The 22,376-nt window shown below is 37.0% G+C and overlaps 2 protein-coding genes across 12 annotated transcripts in view; one reads left to right on the top strand and one right to left on the bottom strand.

Moving 5' to 3' along the window:
• Positions 1-22,376, top strand: part of LOC134789988 (phospholipid scramblase 2) — a 412,262-nt gene that overhangs the window by 147,092 nt on the left and 242,794 nt on the right. The gene's annotated exons all lie outside the window — the stretch shown is intronic.
• LOC134789981 (alpha-catulin) overlaps positions 1-22,376 on the bottom strand; it is a 110,018-nt gene that overhangs the window by 15,700 nt on the left and 71,942 nt on the right. For 8 of the 11 annotated variants that reach the window (XM_063760710.1, XM_063760712.1, XM_063760713.1 and 5 more), the window contains exons 3-5: positions 7,032-7,174; positions 6,249-6,479; positions 1,576-1,713 (exon numbers count right to left, since the gene is read on the bottom strand). In XM_063760710.1, coding sequence (XP_063616780.1) covers positions 1,576-1,713; positions 6,249-6,479; positions 7,032-7,174 — 512 coding nt within the window. The remainder of the gene's footprint in view (positions 1-1,575; positions 1,714-6,248; positions 6,480-7,031; positions 7,175-22,376) is intronic. The other 3 variants (XM_063760711.1, XM_063760715.1, XM_063760721.1) reach the window with 1 other exon arrangement.

Genomic DNA, 22,376 nt, shown 5'->3' on the forward strand with positions numbered 1-22,376 from the left:
AGTTACTAACTATACATTCATGCATATTAAGTAATATTGGAAAACGATTGCTATAAGTAACAAAAAGTAACTTACTGTTCTTATATCTCATTGAGTAAAAAGAGTAGAAATAATTAATATTGGTATTATTAATAGAGTTACGGACTGGTAATAATAAACCCATTGGATCGATTATTTTACCTAGTGTAGAATTCATCTTAAGCACTAAGTTAAGTTGAATAGTGTAATAAAAACTATTGACGACCAGTCTGGCCTAGTGGGTAGTGACCCTGCCTGTGAAGCCGATGGTCCTGGGTTCGAATCCCAGTAAGGGCATTTATTTGTGTGATGACACATATATTTGTTCCTGAGTCATGGTTGTTTTCTATGTATTTAAGTTTATATATTATATATATCGTTGTCTGAGTACCCACACCACAAGCCTTCTTGAGCTTACTGTGGGACTTAGTCAATCTGTGTAAGAATGTCCTATAATATTTATTTATTTATTTTATTAAAAAAAATCAAAGAGTTATTATTGCGCCGTAACTGAAGGTTAATCGCTACACGTACAATACGTTTCAAAATATCAGTATTTTACGTATCACATCAAAATAAGCTCGTAGCCATTACAGAGGATAAAAGCGAAACAAAATTTACATAAAACCTTCGTAAAATATGAAACTTCCTTTAACAAACGTGACTCGAGCACATATCAATGGCGCCAGACGCATTCCCTCTGGTGCTAGATGTTTATCGAGTATTCTGACGTCGTAATAGGAAATACGCGGCGGGCAACAGGCCGGCTGGAAACTATTATGCGCCCTACGGCACAAGCATCGGACTCTGATTGTTTATATTGAATTTCATATAACATTAAGGGGAAATTAAGGCATGGTATGTTAGCTGAGCGATGCAGAGTTAACAAAGTTTACGTAGCAAGCGCAGCTGAAATAATGTTTTTGTTTCTGCTCGTAGCTACGGCGAGATATCTAATACTGCAAAACAAACACGTAGTAAGCTTATGGCTGATTATCTCGTAGTGCTTGTTAGTGCATTTAGCTCGGTAATATTACAAGTTAGGTTAGCTGTGGCTTATGGCTTAAATTTCATGACTTTTTAACTACATAAATGGTAAAATACTGCAAAGTTTAATTCCTTACGCTCTATGTTGTTGTCTAGTTCTTTTAGGCAGGAAGAAAGGAAGACCGCTTTAAATTCTAAATGTATTGTTATATTCTTATATTCATAAAGATAATCCTAAATTTATTCAGGATTAAATATACAATTAAACGATGCGAAAACTACCCCAATGAAGCACTTACAATATGTTTAGAAAAATGATCACGCTAACTAATACATTTTTTAAATAAATTTTTATTAATTACTAATTTTTATTTATCAATTTAATGAATTTTGGTGAATTAAAATAGCTGTACTTATTATGGCCTATCGCATGATTATACAAATGGCAACCTCCTGTAAGTGGTCCTTGTGGCCGGGCAGGCCGTCGTGTACCACATAGTGGATGAGGTCCAAGACGCGCCGCATCTGGCAGAACACGGTATCACAGTTATACCTGAGCCTGGTACCAACCTCCTGCGAGTGGTCGTCGTGGCCAGGCAGCCCGTCGCGTACCACGTAGTGGATGAGGTCCATGGCGCGCCGCATCTGGCAGAACACGGTGTCGCGGTTCTCCCGCGCGCTGGCACTCCCGGGGTGCCTAAGGCAAGTCTGTGAAAAACATTAGTTGGGGTAGTTATCAGGCTAAAGAACGGATTTTCTTTGTAAAAGCTGATTTTCTATCGCAGGAATAAACCATAAGTAGCCTCTGTGATTACAGACAATTTAAATTTTGTTAACTTCTTATATTTATCCAAAGGTAAAACATACAGTTACTTAATAAAGTTAATTTCAAAAAACGTTATCTACTCTGAGATTTATTATAAACCTACGTAAATATTAGATAACTATAGTAACAGCACCAGTCATGGGACATTTAAGAGGAAATTTGGAGTATTTATGATATTTCCCTTGTACATGTAAATGGTCCTCCGCTTAGCGTGTTAAAAGATGAAAGTCCTATCCGCCTTTCATGTTTTAGGCGTGTTGTATCAAAGATACTGCAATGAGTTTCCACATAATTAACAAATTAATACTATGCTTTTTTTCTCCAGTCATGGACACCAAAGCTCCAGTAATGGGCCCCCGGTAATGGACGTGGATCCAGTAATGGGCCCCCTATAATGGACATTGCTCTATCAGTATAAAATATAGAAATGGGGAATAAGTTATGGCAAAAAAATCACGTTTTGGTATAAGCTTTTATCGCTGAATGTATTTTTCTTTCCACAGCCAATTATTATTGTATTAGATTCATCGAGACAATTCTAATATACCCAAACACAATTAGTTAGGGTTTATTGCGATAAAGTTTCCATAGCCACCTCCTGTCTCCATCATCAGATCAAGTCCATGTTATCATAATATTGCATTATCATCCGATTTGCATACTTAATTACGTACTTACACAAAATTTCAACTGAATCGAAAATCGAAAAGTGGGTCAAATTCAGCTACCAAGATTTGACCCACATTAACTAACAAGGCAAGTTAAATAAAAGTTTGGAAAGACGATATTAATTTATCCTAAGTCCGAGAATACCTCCTGGTTGACATATTTCGTAACTACATTTTACTTCTGTATTGTTTAAAACATGAAATTATGGCATGGCAAGCATCATTATGTCAATTGTCCCATCATAGGAGGTATGCAGTTTTACAGCTCCTATAATGGGATTGGGCCAAATACCACTATTTTTTTACATCTGTGGAGTCACAACATAGTGTGTTGTATACCTTATCTCATGGTAAATGCAATTAACAAAACACATTCTAGTTTTCATCAAGTATTAATTCATTAAAATTTAATAAATTAACTCACCTCTCTTAGCGAAGTTGTTAAGAATTTTTAGTGATATTTTTTTTCAGTGGCACGACAACTTTTGGGTTGACGCACATTTCTTAAAAAATAACCGAATTTAATAAAAATTCAAACATAATCAGCTCTAGGACTCTTATTTATGATAAAAATATATCCAGTGTTTATAAACTACTTTTATATACTTATTTTAGAGGAATTGTGTTTTTTTTGTCCCATTACTGGTTCCGTGTCCATTATAGGGTATACTACTATATAGGTACATATTTCCGTGTACAATTTGAACAATTAAAACAATTAAATAAAACGAAAACCAAACTATTGATTCTTATTTAACTACCTAGTTTGCCTTGTGTAGCTACGAGGATTGTCACAAAGCGAATTTAAAAAGTGAAGTTCCATCAATTTTCTGCACAAAATCACACTTCAAGTATTTTCGACTACGATGCTGCGAAGCATTTCGGTAATTTATTGATTGGCAAAATGTTTTCTGATGTAATCTAGGCACGGGCCCGGTCTGTGCCGTGACATGGAATAATTCGCGAGCTATATCCAAGTCTGCGATCTCTTCGTTTCGGTCCTTGACGTCGCTACGGCTGAGCAGTCCGCCGCCGGGCCGGGTCACTTAATCGTCGAAAGTTAGAAAAGTTCAGATTGAGAGGGAAACTTTAATTTCTTATTATCGTAAAGTCTTACGTCCGTTATTTTAAGGAACGCTTTGAAGATAAAGGCGGGTAATTTCATTTCAAACAGTTGGAACTACAGACGATGTAAGATAAGTTTCACCCGTTAGCGTCGGGCCCGTGATGACACTTATGTATTTACGTACTGTACTATATTATGTACTGTACTAAAGAAAAAATGCAGCTACGAGTATGGCTACTATTATAATAGCTACAGCGACGGCGTAGCAGTAGCCTTGAAGGTTTATTAGATACTGCTACAAACCGAAAGCAATTCACATTGATTCTGAAGGAAGGTGCATAAAACAATCTGGTAATACTGTCGTCATTCTAAACAACAATCTGTAGACCTGATTTTAAGTTAATGTCTTTGTAAAAATCATTCATGTGACTTTACCCAATATTATAAGACTCGTGAAATTTATATGCCATAGGTACCCGTCGGCAGATTTTTACAAATTTATGCTCTCAGCGTTGCTCAATTCCGTATTTTACAGCTGCGCACAGATGTTTCCAAGAAATATATAAAAAGAAGCGCAAGACGACTGCCGCTAAAATATGTCATGTGAAAACGGGAAACCATCGAGCGTACGTACGACACGGTCGCCCGGAAACGTTGACAGATTGCAGGCATTTGACTACTTACTATCTCAATGTCGCATCTCTATAGCATCGTTTCGGAATATGAGCTCTAATTCAGAAAGAGCAAGGTTGCTTTTGCGCTTGTTTAGCAGTTAAGATAAGAGGATGAAACAGTAAGAGGTCATTTGCGGCCGACGATCCTCAGCACACTCTAACAGGTCACCGCCGAAGCTAACCGTATTTGAGAAATAGGGCCCTGCGCTTGAAATATGGGCCAAGCTATTTTTATTATGCGATAGCTCCGGCCATAGCGCCGTTATGAACGGCTATCGGAAATTCAAGGTGTTATTCGACCTCTTCACATGGCAAATTACCCACTATTGAGGAAATGGAGCACGCGATATAATATATGTATTTGTTACCTATACCATCCTATACTAGTTGAACCAGCTAAAACGAACTACCTAGTTTAGCAATCAATACTATAATAACAAGAAATTATTTCGCTGTCCGAGAAAGTTGTGATAGATACAAAATAATTAGATACGTAATAAAAAAAATACTAAATAGTACGGCGTAGGCAATCTCTCAAATATTTTTAAAATATAATAGTAATTCTTTATCTAAAAGTGAAAACTAATTTGTGATGCCACATTGTTACTCCATTCGATTTTCTAAACCATCCGCCTAAGTGTAATAGATTTGTAATATTGGCTAATATCATCTTTTTACCAGTAACATCAAAATTACTTCATGCTATACAAAAATGCAATGAACATTCAACGAAACTCGTGATTCAGCCGTTTCATGTTAGTTTTTCGCAAGCGAGCACTTACACGGCTGTCACTTCGTACAATGCCCGTAGCGGCTCACTTCAGAGCGGTTAAAGCTATTTCATTTCTTAAATTCCTGTGCAATAAAAGTGCCATTACGTCGGCCTAGGATGAATCTCAGCGCTTAAACGTAATGATGGCTCTCATACCGCGCCTGCGGTCACATACGCTTTGTGCAAGCTACTAAATAAATTAAAAAAATACTTTGAACTCTAATTGCATTTCTTTAATACCTGGGCGGCTAAGCTCAGCTCTGAATAACATTTTAAAAATAAACACAAAGTACCTAGTTAAGTTATAAACACTTTAGTTTCGTAGTTAATCAATTTGTGTTGGTACCTACAAATAATGTTGCGTGCGATATCATAAAAGCGGTAGGTTAGATATAGGTAATTAAAATAGACTGCCTCATATTTCATCAAATAGTAGTCGTAAATATTAAAAGCCTAATCTGAATTATTTTTGAAACTATTAATTTATTAGGGTTGCGTGAAAACTCCCATGTCATTGAATCCGACGTTGATTAATTGCCATCGTTTCCGCGAATCGCCTACAATTCGCAGACATTTCTTTTATCGAGTTTCAATAAATCTAGGAGAAACAACAAGGTGTGGTCACGATACTCCGGGGCAGGGCACCTAAATAATTGATGGGCCGAACAGCGACCGACAGTGCTAATTTACTGGACCCACGGGACAAACACCACGTTTGAAATTTATAGCGTGCCATCGCTCTAAACCCTTTATCGCGGCGCTGCGTTTCTTCTGCGTCCAGGCTTTAATTAACTACTTAGATCCTTAACGGTATTGGAGACAGCTTTCAACCTGTCTGTGGTTGATTATGGCTATAAGAAGCGAGCGATTGAAACATTAGGTAGGATGGATATTATACATACATAAATTTAGTGCCTTCGTGTTTGCCGCATAAATTTAGCTCAACTATTTCTGACGTTGTCTGTCGTAAAGCATAATATAGCACCAGTACTTTACTAAATATATGTCAAACACTAAGCTAGTGTCCCTAGCTATGCTATCCTTAGGCTAGCCAACTTCACAAAGTCAATAGACACATTTTTCTGGAGGTTTTAACGACACTAAATTCAACCCGCACTTGTAGAAACTTGTCTTAGTATATATTAAGTTTGGTATGATTACGGCTAGGCAAAGGTAGAGAGACATAGCTAAAAGAAACAGTACATTGGAAGAACAGAACAAGCCTATAAATCCTTACTTTGGATGAGGTAAGTAGCATAAGCGTAGATCGTTCCAGCACGTTCCTCGCGGCGGCGACCTGTGCTCTCCGCCGCTCGTCTCTCAGGTCCGCTCTCCGCTCCGCCGTCAGCCTGGCCAGCTCCACCATCCCGCCGCCGAACTCGGTGAAGGCACGCACGAACTCCGCGAAGTTGGACACGGACTCGAGGCGGTCCAGCGAGCGCGCCACCTGCCGGTATTGATGAAGGATCTTAGGCTACGGCATCTCGAATGCCTGCTGATGCTCATAACACCTTATAATATATACTACTACGTCAACTATACTAATGTAGAATTTCCAAGTAAATTAAATTAAGGTAGTGAGGGCGAGAAAGAGGTGTCGGAGTTTCGAAGAAAATAAAGTTATAGTAAAACAAGATGATAATATAGTGCAAAAATAGACAAAACTTAAGAAGAGTGAAAATATATTTACCTAATACGTATGCAGGCACATCTATCTTAACTTATTTTAAAACATTCAGCACTCACATTCGCTGACTTTATACCCACGTTGTTCCTGTCTACATCGAGTATCTAGTCGCTTTGTCATTCGTCATTTTGAAATGTCATTCAATTGTTTAGCTTGTTTTCGTACAAAATGGTTTACGATTGAAAGAGATTTCAAAGTGGGTTATTATACTTTATGCTTAGTGCAGTAGCCTAGTACATTCTACAGGCCAATAATCATGCCGTGATCGCTGCCAGCAGTGCCCGCGCTGCACCACGCCTGTGTCGACCCTGGCTATCTACATTGGGTAGTCACCTTGTCTTTGGCTAGCAGTAGCTGTCGCACGACCACCATGTCGGCGAGCAGCAGCACGCGCGTGACCGCCGCCAGCAGCGACCGCGCCGCCGACACCATGCCTGCGCCGTCCGCGCCCGCACACACCCGCTCGATCGCACGACCTGAACACAAACATTCATTCAGAAACTTTCACGATTTTTACACATTATTATTTACGGAAACGGGACGGGACGTTTCGAGGACGATATTGTTCCCGTGGTCTCGGAAACCATCTCGGACCACCACCACCACCACGGACAGACCACGGGGACAATGCCGTCCTTGAAACATCGGGGGTAGGTAATTTTAAAACTTAATTATACCCTGTTTGTAAATCATGAAGAAAACTTACATAAACATAGTTAGATATTAATAAATATCGCATGTTAATTAAAAGTTTGTTAAGTTACGGACGGACTCCAGTTTTACCGAGGCAAAAATACATAAATAAATATAATTATATATTTTAAAAACATTATTTTTTTTTGCAGACGAATCAGCCGCTTTAAATTTTGTAGTCCAATAAACATCTACGAGTAGTAAATTTGGTAGGTACGAATTGAAACGTTACTTTTTATTGAAGCAGCGTAAGTAATGTAACTCGAAACGAGCGAGTTAACGAGGTTTGTAAAATATTGATTATAGGCTCTTTGAAAACATGGAATTTATAAATTGCCCTAATTTTGATGGCAGTACATCAATTTAATGGTATATCTTTTTGTTACCCCTCAATCGATTTATTATCTGATTGAAGCTCTTTGAAGGAAATAATGAAACAATGCTGACTCGTAATAATATTAAAAGTGAACGTAGAATGTTCAGAACGCTTGTGAAGTTACCAACCTTGCGCCTATGAAAAAAAGTAGGCTTAAATTTGGCATGCATCTTTTCTAGTTACACTAGGCATCTAAATTTTAAAACGTAGGTAATATAATAAGATTTATAATTTCATTAAACTATCTTATTATTGCAATAGTATTAAGAGTAGTGTCACGTCCAGATGAAAAAGCTGCATTAAAGGGTTATCAAAGGCAATCAGCCGTACGTGTGGGCCGTATCGTAGCTGCCCCTGGGGCTGCCGGGTGGACGCTGACGTGACTTACAATTGAACTATGTTACTCTTTTTTTTTATTAGACTAAGGTGCGTCTACGCTAGGCGAACCGAGCACGAGCCGAACACAATTCGTCTAATGTGGACCGACTTACAAGCCACGAACGAGCGCGCTGCGAGCGTTTCGTTCGTGCTCGGCTGCGTTCCGCCAGTTGTCGGTTTTTTGACGAACACAAAGGGATTTGCTTCGCGCTCGCAGTGCGCTCGTGGACGTGTTTAGTGACAGATGTCGGTCGCTCGAGCCGAGCATCATGGAAACGTGGACCAAAGATGCTTCCTTGCAATTAATTGAATTATATCAAAATAATCCATTGATATGGGACCCAAAACATGAGGATTACTATAAAAAAAATAAGAAGATTGATGCATGGTCTCGTATATCCCAAAATATGGTATGGTATAGTAAGTAGGGTATGGTATGGTATGGTATGGTATGGTGGTATGGTAAGTATGGTATGAAAAATATGGTATTTCAATGTCACTAGGCCCAAATATCGTAACCAAATACTCAATATCCTCAACGACCAACATAGTGTCCGTCAGTAATGTGTCGTCATCATCGCTACTATCTCTGCTGTCATTGTACTTAATAATTATTGATCAGATTGGTTGTCAGTATTTTCAACTTTCTCTTTATTTTTCTTGTTTAGCTAATTTAAAATTTTAGAACCTCAATAATAAATATTATATACAATTCACATAAGAATGGTCTACAACACTTGGTTAACTTGTATGTAAAGATACGTTTTAGTTAAGTCCGTTTATTTTAAGTATGTTTTAGTGAGAGCGTTTAAGGAAGTAAGTGTTCATCTCAATAATATATGTACCTATCAATGTAACCTATTATCCTGTCGCATACTACTGTTGTTTCTCCAATAAATAAATAAAAATAAAAATGGTATGGTATGGTAAATATGGTATGGTAGTATGGTATGGTTGTATGGTGATTTTTTTTTTCATTTATTAAAGTTCTAAACAATTAAATGAATCGCAGAGTTTCATGTTTCTTAACTGCTAAGCCAAAAATGGCTTGTTTACAGCTAGAGTTCGGACTAAATGCGGTATGTTATAGTAGTGTAAATTGTGTCCAAAAAAAATATTTTTTCATAAACGTTTTTATTTTTCACATATTATTACACATATTATACATATATCAAAAGTACATACAAAAAGCAATTTTTTGATGCATATGGTCAAGCTTAATACCCTCAGGAAAGGTAAATAAAATGAGTACATAAGCACGGTTGTGACAAAGTGTCCCTCAGTCGTGACATTTCGGCATTTTGGTGGCCAACTCGGCTATTTTGATTTATATAGTTATTTTAACATAGCCTAAGTCACTCCTATGACTATGACAAACCTAATGACAGCTCAGACGTTGAAATCCGTCAAACTATAAAGGCTGTAGAGCGTGACAAAGAATTCGATACACATCATACATACATACAAGCGAAAAACATTTTTTTTGCTTTGGTAGTCGGGCAATAATAGCAAATGATCTGTAGCTAATAAAAATGCATTTCTGAAAAGTGCATGTGCCTCTAAATTAATCAAACGAATTAAGAATGACACGACCACGTGTCTATATGTCACGAACGTGGACTCAAAAGTCCGTGGCGGTGACAGATTTTTGAGGCCACGGTCGTGATAATTTGGAACATGTTCGATATTACATAAACATTTCCTTTGATTTTGAAAATGTTAAATAATTAGCTTAATCTGCAATGTATGAGGTATATCTTATGTTACAAACAATAACGTGAAACTGCAACTTGCTTTTAAAACTCTAACACGGCGGTGACGCGTTAAGGTTGACCGTTTTTTCAAATGAACACAAATAAATAATTTTCGACAAAACTTCTCCCTTCAGCCATTTGTAAACCTGACAACAACACAGTGTTGCTGTTCTAAAAAAACTTTAATAAAGCTGCCAGTAGTAAAGATAATTTTCTACCGAGTACCACATGTTTGTTTATATTACCACGCGCGGTGGTGACGCGAAAACTAATCACAAAATGTATGTTGTTTAAAATGTTATTAAATCGTTATAAATCCATACAATTTTTAAACAGTGTTGTAGAATAAGGACTAGTGTTTTATATTTGATATAAATTATTGCAAAATCACTTCATATTTTTTCAAAAAAAAAATCAATTACCACAAAATCTGGGGAAGTCACACTACACGGTCCGTGACATTTCGCACTTGTAATTTTTTTTAATATGTTTCTAATACTCTTAGGACAATACATTTAGGTTGACCTAAAACTAGAGGTAAATTGCTAAGTATATTGATATAGAGTTTACTTATTTTCACAAAAATACATGTTATTCTTACGTGTTACACAAAAAATGCATAAGAATAAGAATTACCCTATAAATTAAAGTTACGTTTTATAAAATATATTCATAATTACTAGATGATAACAGGTATTTTTTTACATCTTTAGTTGATTCAGGATTGGTTAGGTATAAATCTTGTAAATGTTTCGGAAGGGTGTTTAATATTTTTGGAAGCAAATAATAGTTGGTTCTCATGCCGTAGACATTTTTTGTTGGTGGTAATATAAATCGATGTGAGTTAGGTAAACCTCTTAACCTACTGTTACGATTGTATTCTTTTAAATCGGATATATCCTTGCAATTTTCTTTAAGCATTGCTAACTGGACTAGGTTTTATACGGGAAGTAGGTACGTTACAAGGATGTAGAATTGTGCGAAAACAAAATTATTAGTTTATTGCAGCAGCCGCTGCTATTATTAATATCGTCCATATTCGCCAAGTGCCGCGAGCACACTGCGGAAAACTACGTTCGAGGAAAGTGATCGTTGTAGGTTCGTTGTACGTCCACACTTGACGCCGCGAACGACGAAGCCGAGAAAGGCTCCGCTCGTGCTTCGCTCGTGCTCGGTTCGTCTAGCGTAGACCCACCTTAATTATTGTTTGTCGTAACAATTATAAGTAAGTACCTAAAATAAGTAAATTTAAAAACCGTTTATGGACAGGTAATATAATAGGACTTAGCTAATATTTATTCGAGATACCTACCTACTAAACTGAAAATTACAGTTTTTCCGACCGATTTGTTATTTTAAATAGTACAAAAATGAGACAAAAAAACAGGATGATTGGGTAGTAAATTGTAAATAAAAACTAATTTTAGTAGATACTTAGGTGTCTGGAACATAAAAACATGGATGAGAATTATATCGGTTGTGCAATAAGCTTAAAATCTCTCGATGTCAAGCAGCTCCGAAGGTAACAATTTATATTTGGCTAGTATTGAAATATGTAATATGTAACCCAGTAATTTCTTTTGTAAAGGGGCCCACTGATTAACAGGCCGCCGGACGGTATCGGCCTGTCAGTTATAACAAAATTTTGACAGTTCCGAACAACTGACAGGCCGATACCGTCCGGCGGACTGTTAATCAGTGGGCCCCTTTAGACTATATCCGAAACTTAAATTTAATCTCATTGGGGCCCACCCCAATGAGATTCAATATAAGTTTAGAAAGCAATTTTTCATTTTTAAATCTCAAATTGTGATTTTAGATTGAAAAATTGCTTTTATGGTGGATTTTATGTAATAACAATACTTACTCAAAGAAGGGTTAAGCTCGGTCGTATCGTATTAATGCACCGAAGAAGACCCGTTTAAACATGAACAGCATATTAATATTTGAGCAAGACTAAAAGACAGGACATTAAAGAGGGGCGGGTAAGAACATTGGTGTTATTCGAAACGCTAAATGAGCACGGCCGAGACGAAGACTCAGATAAACCAGTTTAAAATACGCTTTCGGATTACGCATAGTTATTAAGGATCTCAAGAACAAGTTGTAATGGTTCGTCTATTAACTGGACTCGCTTGTGCTTGCGCAAGCAACATGAAAACGCCTCCAGCCGCGCGGCTAAAGCCCAATTATGGCTAAAATAGTTTACAGACGCTGAATCATTGCGCCCGCAGCGCCTCATATTTACAGATATTAATTGCTCAGGGCCCTTAACGAGTCTGGAGAACAATGGACTCGAACTCGACAACTACGTTAATATTTACTTTTACTTATACAATTATGGACAAGAAGTTGTCAGTCTGCATGGAAACTAAAGTGGTATTATTCAAAATTATTTCTAGTAAAATGGTAGAATCGGCAGTTTTTAAAATATTTAACATTGTAGGTATTTTTCGTAATATAAGTTCAGCTATTCGAGGTATACTAGTAATTTTAACGTAAGGGTCAGATTTTTTATACTTATGTCTGCATTTTAACGTTTCGCAAAAAGCGCAAACAAAATATTGGTACCTCGACAACTTCATGTTTTATAATGTCAACAGCAGAATCTGTGCCATGGAATCCTCAAACAAAGTGTCATCCGAGTTGGACAACATCTGCAGTTGGCACAACGAGTACTTATCAAAATTAATGGTGAAGAAGGCTTTTGATGTCCTTATAGTCTTACTTTGAGAACAGTCAAACTTTAGGGCAAATGTGAATTAGCGCAACCCAGCCACGATAAAATTGAGTTTTAGTAAATATTTCGGGGCGCTTGAAGCCGTTAGGTATATGTAAAAAAAGTGTTAACTAGGGGTGGTTTCTGTAGCACACGCGAATTCCTAAGCTCTAAATTAGTTTTAAATTGGTAATTTTAGGGTAATATTTGAATCTATTTTTATGCCATTATGGCATGTAACTATACACCGCAGCCTATGGACGTTTGCAAATCCACAGATATCACATGCACATTAAAGCATAATTCTGTTGCCAGATTAAGAGAAATAGGTCCCTTTTTCGTAAACGCAGATCACCACTTGGCTGATCTTCTGTAAGAGGTAGTTTTCCTAGTTGGACTGTGAGATGACATACAACATTATATTGGGTGAGCGTACGGAACCAATGAGTTTCTATATGATTTCGGAACGTAAAATGTATATTAGAGAATAAAGCTTTTGAGAGATAAATCCATAAGAGGAAACCCGCTCAGACCGGAACGTAATGTTGTAGTATAAATCAACCTCTAACAATGATTGCCGCTAGTCTCAATTGTAAGATGTCTTTATGCTGAGTTTGGGTCCACACGAATTATTCCAGTTTTGTTCGCACGAATGGCAAAGTTTTTGAATTTATTAAAGGCTCATTTCCGAGACCCGCTCGTGGTACCCTCAAACCTATTAAAACTTCGACCTTTAATTTCTTCCGTTGTGCGAAAATCCTGGTCACAACAACATTGTTAACTAGTGATATTTGAACAAAATGTCGCGCTAAGGTTCTCCTTCTTGTATGAACACCGTCGCTTGGTCAATGTCATGGAATGAGTAGGTAACAATTAAGAGGGGCCGTTAAGCCAGAAAATTAGAAAGACAACTGAAATAATTGTATAACTATTAGACGTGTTTTCGTGATTTTCAAGCCAACTTTGTCCTTCTAGGGATTAGTTGGAGACTACCCTTCTCACAGCCTCAGTGATAATAAGCAAAGTTCAACTACTAACCCGATGAACGGTATCTTCTTGGGTCGTCCCATTCGTTTTTCGTCAAGTTCTTAACCCTACAATGCATGACTTTTTTGTTTTGAGAAATAAAATTATATGAGATAAATATATGTGTTTACTCTTAGGAAAAAATAAAAAAAAATATATACAACGCATATTTTGGAAAATAGAAGGTTTTTTATCTGTGTTCCATATGTGGAACTTCATGCATTAAGGTATAGAGTATATACATACGGAAATATATGACTAATTTCGTTTTTATATGTTCCGTTTCTTTTTGTAATGCTATCAACAGTTTTTATGGTTGTGGATTGGTTTTAAGTGACTTTTATGGATTCAGCGAACTCGTATGATGTTTTTGATGAGATTTTTGTATCTTTTCTTAGTCCTGATGAGGCCAACTTAGAGCTCTAGTGGTGATGTATAACCAGCATCAGCATTACCAAAACTTATGGTATTGTAGGTGCATTCTACAGAATCAGAGTGTAGGACGTGTAGGTGATCATTGAACACATTGGTGATCTATTATTGAACTTGATGCCAACTCCGAAATTCTGACAGGTGATTCCGATGTATGGAGTTGTGTATTAGTTAAAAATAAGTCCTATGTAACTGGAGTCAGCTCAACTAACTCAGGACATAACGATCGACTATTTTATGAATCGCTAAATTTTTCACAGGTCTGATTTATAGTTGCCAGCAATATTTCAAAGTCAAATTCACTATCGGCACCCGAAGATCCCATCATCCTGATCCCGATCATCTTTGCTTGCATAGGATTGATAAATAAGGATTACTTTCGCATCATCTAGAAACTATGCATAATTATTAATTTAGTCACTCTAAACTCTAAAAAAAGCTGTCACTGTCAGCTCTAAAAAAAGGTTAACGATTTTGAGCCTTATGCCTTGGGCAGAAGTTCTCGAATGTGTACATATTTTAACGTGAGTGTGCCGTAAAACCATAAATAACCGTTCCTACAGATTACTCCAAATTAAAACTCATGCCAACGTCATAAAGACTCTGACAAGTGCAAGCGTTCCTCACTTGTTTTGTATAAGCAATATGAACCTCAATGCATAATGTACCATATCGGGAACGTTTGAAAAATATTGCTCGGCGTTATCTAAACATTGCAAAACTATAAAATTAAACTTACCATGGAATAATACACAGTTTAACAGTCACAATATATATTTTTTCTTGTTGTTTAACTTTAAAATGATTTTTTTGTCGCACTTCGAAACTTGTCAAAACTGATTTTTGCACCAACTCCCGAAATTTGATCGATCACCCGACACCTTGAATATTTACTGCTACCTGGCAACACGCCGAACTAATGTAGTAGCCTTGAATGTAAAGTATAACAGATGTCGCTGCCTACCTGATTCTTGACACAATTGGCACATATTTCGGTTGTGTCATATATGGAACTGTATGCATTGTAGGGTTAAATTAGTCCTATTCTGCTTTCGTCATTCAGTCTACATTGAAAGCCACCGACGATTGTGACGAATGTAGAATGAGTGACGAAAGCAGAATAGGACTAATTTAAGAACTTGACGAAAAACGAATGGGACGACCCAAGACGATACCCGATCAACGTCTATAAAATTTGCGGGTAGACACTATAAACTCAAATGTAGGTATTTGATTATAATATATTTGATTAAATTATATTATGATATACACGGTCACTAAACATTATAAAACGAACGACCAAAATCAAATCCCCTGTCTAAACTGCACATTTCATACCTACTCGTCGTATTTCAAAGGGATGGGATGAAATCTAATTTTGGACTTTTCTTTGAATCTTTGAACACTTTCCTTCTACATGAATAAACCGGATATCAGGATGAAACTTTGCTAACCCTTTCGAAGGTAGATATGTAAAATAGCGAACAGACCCGAATGGAATCGGTGTGCGGCCGTTAGGCTAATGTTCCAATGGCCGTGTAGCCGCGCATGCATATATTCCAGCGTATATGACGTCACTAACGGAATTAGGTGAAGTAGTTTTCGTTGTGTGTGAATCACATTGTTTGTAATGAAATTCTGGAAAGTGAATTGGTGTTGTCTAATTTTGCGGTGTTAGGACGTCTAACAACAATATTTTTTTAATATAATAAATAACTCTTCACCCGAAATGGAACGGTTAACACGATTACCCGACGAGTAGAGCGACATCACGGATCAAGTATCAAAGTAACTCCACATCATCGTACAATAAACTGTCATTAGTGTCATTACAATAAACTGTATTTTTCAAACTTGATGGGTAGGATGACAGGTGTCATTTCAATACAATTTTGCGAGATTTGGCGTTTTTACTAAGGTTATAAATTATATGGAGATGACACCTGTGCGTCTACCATCAGTTTTGACATTGACATATACGCTCACGTCTACGTAACTTACTTTCTATGCATCTCGCTCGAGCTTGCACTAATATGCGAGTACGAGCGAGATGCATAGAAAGTAAGTTACGTAGACGTGAGCGTATATGTCAATGTCAAAACTGATGGTAGACGCACTGTTATCATACCCATCGAGTTTGAAAAAACCGAATGCAAGATTGAATAACGGAACTTTGCGTGCCATATTTTTATAGATTTTGCGTTTCCGGCTTCCCTACCTCATTGTTTTTAAATTGAGCCATTATTTTAAGAATCACCCGTAGTTATGGTTTGCCGATATTGAAAACTGCTATTTATCTGTGAAATAGCTCGACCGCAGGCGTCGGCAAGCCGTAAACCGAGAAAGCCAAGTCGCGCGAAAGTAGTGAAAATTTAATAGCTGGATAGGGAATATTTCAAATTCAAGAAGACTTACTACTTTGAAAGTGAACTTCATTCTATACTTACACGCCTTGGTAAAGTTGACAGTCTTGTTTTTAACTACTATTGTTTTTTTATTTCGACGAATTACAACGTGTTGCAGGTGACATAATTATGTTTACACATATGCATCTACATGGACGTTTTATTTTGACGAAACCTAAGGTGGATTTGGTGTTATTTTTTTATTTGATTCAACAATCATTTATAGTAGGTAATTGTCAAAAAATCTTACATTTAACGTGTCAAATAACTTCTATGCATAGTAGGACCATTTGGAGTCACTTCTTTCAAATTCTACCTTGGAGACATTTGGATGGCAACTGCATCTAGCTGCATTCAAATGAATATCACCTTTATTGTTGCAAGTTGCATCCTTGAACATTCTAATCGCGACAGAAATAAGGCTCACGTGCAACTTTGCCTTTAGCCTCGCACAAAGGCGTGCCGCGTTTAGAAGCTTCATGTTTTCAACTATGTGATGCTCAGCATTCGGCTTCGCTCTTTAACACACTTGACTAATAGTCCGTGTCTGTACTTATCTCTGCTGAAGCTCGGCCTTTGACCTCGCATGATAGCGAACTCGCTCGGACGCTGAAGGAAATCTTGGAACAATCCGCGCCTGCTACTGCCCGCTGCTGCTAAAGTTATGATTATGACGTATTTTCCGAATGTATCAATGTCTTTAAATTTGCGTTATTGGTAACAAAAAATTTCGCGCTCGCCTGTTCGTCTGACGGGCCCTTAGACGTTTTTATTTCAACATGCTTGCTATGTGCTAGATATGATTAGCATATAATGCAAGTCTGTATCTTGCACATCACGTCCGTCGATCAATATTAAGCTTAACTCATTGCCTCAACTCTGCTGAGAGCTTTTAAGTAAAACTAGAGACAGGTGGATAATAGAGATTGTCAAACTCCCCCAGCTGCATATTTTACAGCTCGCTGTATCTAAGTATATGGCAGATACCACGCGTCTAAGTAACGGAAGACTTGAACTCTTAGTTTGGTGCTTTGACTTATGCACTTCATAACGTGTCACCAATTATTGATAGCTTTTTCGAAAGCGACGATCAAGCGGTAACTAGCTATTTTTGGTTTGAAAAGATTTCCTGGCGATATTTACCTTTACTGAAGAACTAATAGCAGGTATAAATACATAATATTTTGAATACAAATCGAGGACAAATACGAGTCAGAGTGGGTTGTGCTACGGGTAGAGTCCGCTTAAGCTAATAACTCTACACCGACTTTGACAGAGCAAAGTGAGGAAGTCATTATAAACTTTATATTTACATATAAATTTTACATTTATGATGACATTGATGACATTACTACACTTTGTCTTAGCAAAATTCGCTGGCCCAATATTACAGGGTTCTATGTTTCACTTTTATCGAACTGAAATTTGAACATTGTCATAGTGACATTAAGTCGAATTTCAACTAGGTATCTTGAATATGTAACATAGAACCCTGTGATATTGGGCCAGCGAAATGCCATTCACAGTTAACTATGTTCCACTCAATTCGATTTCTTTATTATTTGCTCGTCTCTAGTAAAACGTGGCAGAACTCCGGATTGGTAGCAACCCGTCGATACGTGAGCCGCATACACGCAATGTAGAATTTCGTCAAACCCGGCACGGAGTTAATTGCGTGTCAACAAACCGCTTTAGTGTTAAATCGACCGCCTGCTAAGTGATAACTCGTTCGGAAATAATGGAAATGCTATGCAATAGTTACGGTTTACGTGTTTCCTTTGTTCCTTTACTTTATGGCACTGACTATTATTAGACCTGCTGGATTAATGCTGCTTGAATTATTGTTACGAGTACACCCACCAGATCCTAACATACGCCTACACATTTCACAAGACTAAAGAATCTTCGTTTCAATTTACTCGTATTCTAATTGAGGTTAGACAAATATTTGGGTAGCCACATTGCCACGTCAATGTCAGGGATATTTTGAATTATTTATCATAAGTTGTATTCTGTCCGCTATAATCACCCAGGACAGCATGATAGACGTATAGTTGAATGGGATCACTTGCGGGATCTCAGAAGACAAAATCGTCCAATACGATCACCTGGGTGATCTTATTGGATACACTCTGATGAAGGTGGTATCAGATTTCAGTGACTCGAAATACAAATCTAATACCTTTAAACGAGCAATTCTTGTTTATTTATATGTTTCGGGGATCTCGGAAACGATTTCGAGGAAATTTGCTATATGGGGGTTTTCGGGGGCGATAAATCGATCTAGCTGGGTCTTATCTCTGGGAAAATGCGCATTTTTTATATGTTTTCGGTCTCCCAGATATTGTAACTAATCTGTTTCAATTTAAGAATAAGTCAGACCTTGACCTGAGACAAAGACATATGTAACTTCGTATAAGACGAATAAAGTCTAAGGAAAAAACGTGCCTCGGAATTGAAGCAAAAGTCATTCTCGAATAGATGGCGCACACACCTTTAGCCTATCCTCGGCTAGATGGCGTGACAACACCGTTTCATATTTAACAATTTTAACACATAGATATCAGTGAATGAACATGGATCAAAATGATATAAAAATAATAAAATCATTTATCCATATATATACATGTTTTGATAACTTTATACGTTTTCATTTTGAGTTTTAGTCGTGTGTCGATAGATGGCAGTAAATTTACAGTGACTACAAAATTTACAATGACAGGACCCCTCTATACTATCTATTCTTTTTGCCTGAGAGAACAGTGGTGTTTCCGGTTTCAGAAATGTCACTGTTGACAGCTGACAGATCATATCCATAACAGTTTCAGAATAATAAATTAAAATTGGAACCGACCTCCTTAAATTAAAGTTCTTAGCTTTATATTAAATATGTAATACAGTTACTTTTACGTTGAGGTTACTTGTTAAGTTTTTCCGCTATATTGCTGTTTTATTTTTGCTTTCCGTAAGCAACAGTGTCCAAGTTATAATGTTACGTGCTAACCGTAATTTCTACTAAGTATACCTACATCTCAGAAACTTCGAGCAACAATGTTGTTATTTCCGTCTCTAACTATCCTCGCTTAAACTGAAAACTTCGTCCATCGCCTAACCAATTTAATAAAGCGGCCAAGTTATGTGACTTGAAGTTGCCAGTTACATTATAGTCACAAGATCAGGGCTGTTATTACATTCGCTTGTCGGGCCCGCGTCGAGTCGAATGCTCAGTGGACCAGTTTCTGTGCGCTATTTACCTACATGTAATTTGTGACAGGCCTTGATGTTACGTTACAATATTTCACCCAAAGATTCGACTCGCCGGAGCCTAAGGAAGCAATTGAATAACACGCCCAGGTGCTAAGTCAAATGGCGTTGTTTTGTAACAGGGCTATTAGTAGAATTATTAGGCTTTCTCATTAAGATGCACGGCCGGACCGCCTAGTTTATCCGTCCTGACGCGTTATAGCTTCGTGACGGGAATTGGGATCTGGAGGTATTAGTGTTAGTTTAAAACGGCCTACCTGTACATAATTCATACTTATTAATAAAATATTTCATGCCCCAAAATTACCTTCACCCCAATCCGTAGCCACTTTGTGTAAGTAGTCGAAAGTTGAAATAAATACTGATTTAGCTGTATTCGGACTAGGGTTTATCTGCACATATATTATTTTCAGCTCGCTTTCTAAATAAGATCTAGTCGCAAAAATTTAATTCCGTGCGTATTCTCGTATTTACCGGGATTCGGCAATGATGTGTACATGTACATACCGGGTGTGGCCTGTAACACGAGCAAATAGATTATACTCCTCAAGAGGTGACTCTTTTGTTCAATAACTTTAATATTTTTATGAAGTCTTTAAACATCCTATTTTTCATACAAAATAAATATTAGGTATCTTCAATGTACGCCATTACCATTGTGATTGACGTTGCTTGTCACGCCTTAACATAACGAAATTCGCAATAGGTACATTCAGGGACCGGAACCGGTTACCTTAACCGGGGTTTTTCATAGGGTTATTTTAGAAGTGGTTATAAAAACCCCTACCATAACGGTAACCGTCTGATAAGGTAACACTTTGATTCGGTAACCGTATCAGATCGAGTTAACCTCGGTTACCGGTAACCGAAATAAAAACCCAGTCGATTCAGTTACCTCATAATAAGGTTTTGAACCAGTTCAAACGATTGTAATCTTTACGCACACTTAAATTGAACTTATTATTGAATAACCTTGGTTGGCATGGGCGGTCTATTAAGTCTCCAGCACAAACACGTTTTTTTGTCGGTAACTTCGCTTATTGTCAATTCAAACAATATTGTACTTTGAGTCCTTAAGCTAAAATTGAAAACATTATTGAGCGATTACAGTATTATTTTGGAGCGACAGCCGCAGCGCGGCCATTCCTTTGTTTATCTTTATACCTGTGTGTGTTCTTATTGTTTTTGTTCATTTCGGAGCAATTCTAGTTTGGAATTTTTAGAAAAGGGCTTGCTGCAAGTATACACCATCCTATCCTAGCAATATCTGCTATTATTTAGTTATATTTTTAATGCTACTTAGATATTATTTTTCTATTTTCGGGTTCAAACTTGGTATGTACCTACAGATTAAAGACTGATTTAAGGAAAAATTTTAACCTAACTAGTAATTTTACTGGTAGGTATAGTTTATCTTTAGATAGAGTGATTAAAAAAAACACTTTGTGATAAAGATACATGCGTTAGCGGATTGTGGTAGTGTGGTAGATATTTAACCATTGTTGACAAATGACATAATAGTTATTATGAGCTTATTTTATAATAAGCAATTACTTTTAAACGTTTTCAGATGCGGTGAGTTGTGTCAGCTAAAAGTCGTAATTTACCTTGTTTTGCTTAATGCAGCGAGCAGAAAAATATATATATATATTATCTATAGCAGTGATAACCTTATTTTAATACTTCAAATCTTTCATTAATACCAGAATTCATTATATTTATTAAGTATCTGTAACATTGGTAGGTGAAATAATTTTGATTAAATTAAATACATACATACTTAGTAAGCAGTGTTGGGCATTCAAGAATAAAATCATTATTTGAATAAGAATTCCTAAGGATAAAATCATGTTGATTTTATACCCGTCAAAATTATGCAAATAAAAAAATTTATAAGAAAATCTCATTCTTAATCAAGTAAATGTAATCATGATTTTATATTCTTAATAATATTCCTGGATTAAAACGTAGTCTGGGTACCGTATAGATAGAAGTAAATAATAATAATTTCTTGTCTAATTTATACCTAATTTTATTCAATAAAATCTTAAGAATTTAATTTACTGCCGCATAGTCTTTGTATTGGTCGATACCCGTATTGCTTTTAATGTGATAACTAAATCATCAGGTACAATTCAGCTGATCTGATCGGATGGTGGATAGCGAAACACTTCAATGGCTCACTGTGCCTAATTTAATGTAAAAAATAAAATACCGGCCAAGTGCGAGTCGGACTCGCGCAGGAAGGGTTCTGTACCATTACGCAAAAAACAGCAAAGAAATCACGTTTGTTGTATGGGAGCCCAACTTATATATTTATAATATTCTGTTTTTAGTATTTGTTGTAATAGCGGCAACAGCAATATATAATCTGTGAAAATGTCAACTGCCTAGCTATCACGGTTCATGAGATACAGCCTAGTGACAGGCAGACGGACAGCCGAGTCTTAGTAATAGGATCCCGTTTTTACCCTTCGGGTACGGAACCCTAAATAAAAACCGGGCAAGTGCGAGTCGGACTCGCGCACGAAGGGTTCCGTACCATAATGCAAAAAAAAAACGAAAAAAAAGCAAAAAAAAACGGTCACCCATCCAAGTACTGACCACTCCCGACGTTGCTTAACTTTGGTC

This window comes from Cydia splendana, chromosome 4 (assembly GCF_910591565.1).
Source record: "Cydia splendana chromosome 4, ilCydSple1.2, whole genome shotgun sequence".
NCBI classification, from domain to species: Eukaryota; Metazoa; Arthropoda; class Insecta; order Lepidoptera; family Tortricidae; genus Cydia; species Cydia splendana.